This window comes from Octodon degus, unplaced genomic scaffold, assembly GCF_000260255.1.
Source record: "Octodon degus isolate 3935 unplaced genomic scaffold, OctDeg1.0 scaffold00092, whole genome shotgun sequence".
NCBI lineage: Eukaryota > Metazoa > Chordata > Mammalia > Rodentia > Octodontidae > Octodon > Octodon degus.
The window spans coordinates 1,414,406-1,415,484 of record NW_004524668.1 but is presented as its reverse complement, the minus strand read 5'-3'; the positions used below and the strand labels follow the sequence as shown (position 1 = coordinate 1,415,484).

The following is a 1,079-nucleotide window of genomic DNA, read 5'->3' as shown; positions in this document are numbered from 1 at the left end:
AATAAACTACTTTATATATGTGAACTTACCTGAAAGTTGACAAATATATGTGGTAGTTCAATTCATGAATGTCACTATTTGAAAAAATTTGGTTCACAGACACATTGACCATTTTTCCCAAACAGAAATGTGTCCATCTTTTCCAAAATTGTAGAACAAATTAAGTTCTTGAACTAAAACACCACCATATTTTGAGTAAGTCTGTCACCAGGCCACTAGACTCAACTTTTTTTTTTTTTTTTTTTTTTTTTGAGACATGTTCTAAGTTTCCTAGGCTGAGCTTAAACTTGATGATCCTTCTGCCTCAGCCTCCCACAGTGCTGGAAATACAAGTGTATGCCACCACACCTGGCATCGGTTCTGTTTTGTTTTCATCTTCTTTGTTTTTGTTTCTCTTACTTTTAACCCAAATTGACCCTACAGTATTAGCTGAGTGCCTGTAACAGCTTGGGTCATTTGTCTTTGGAATTATTTGCAGGAAATTGTGAGCAACTTAAACAATGGAGACATTTGAACATTAAGAACTTGTAGCAGTGACCCCCAAAGTGGGTCTTAAGCAGCTATTAACGTATTACATTTCTATATTAGAGATTATAAAGTAATTATTCCCACCAAGGAATTAGAATAATCTATAAAGCCTTTCCAGAAAACACCTGGCTGTACTTAGCAAGACCTGGTGGGCAGAAATACTAGTTTTTTAGTGATTACAGTGTACCCCCTAATTAAAACAGTACATAAGAGTCTTTTCCGTTTTTTTCATAAAACTATTACTAACACAAGTGAAACACTAATTATATTTAAATGTTGAGTCTTGGCTACATTCTTGAACTGTCATGTTAAAAAGTTAATAGTAACTAAAATTGTTTTCTGAGGCGCTTAATTATGAGTGCCACTGACTCAGAAATCAACTGTAATTCTTCCATTTAGTGGTAGACGAAGGAGAAGCCCCTCCCCTCCACCTGCCAGAAGACGCCGCTCACCCTCACCAGCTCCTCCTCCTCGGCGGCGCAGATCCCCCACACCACCGCCACGACGAAGGTACTTACAGATGCCAGGAATGCTCTGAAACTATGCTGAGA

At 37.9% G+C, this 1,079-nt stretch overlaps 1 protein-coding gene across 1 annotated transcript in view; it reads left to right on the top strand.

Annotated features, from left to right (window-relative positions):
* Positions 1–1,079, top strand: part of Srrm1 (serine and arginine repetitive matrix 1) — a 33,819-nt gene that overhangs the window by 27,066 nt on the left and 5,674 nt on the right. The window contains exon 12 of the mRNA XM_023722443.1: positions 928–1,038. Within this exon, the coding sequence (XP_023578211.1) occupies positions 928–1,038 (111 nt within the window). The remainder of the gene's footprint in view (positions 1–927; positions 1,039–1,079) is intronic.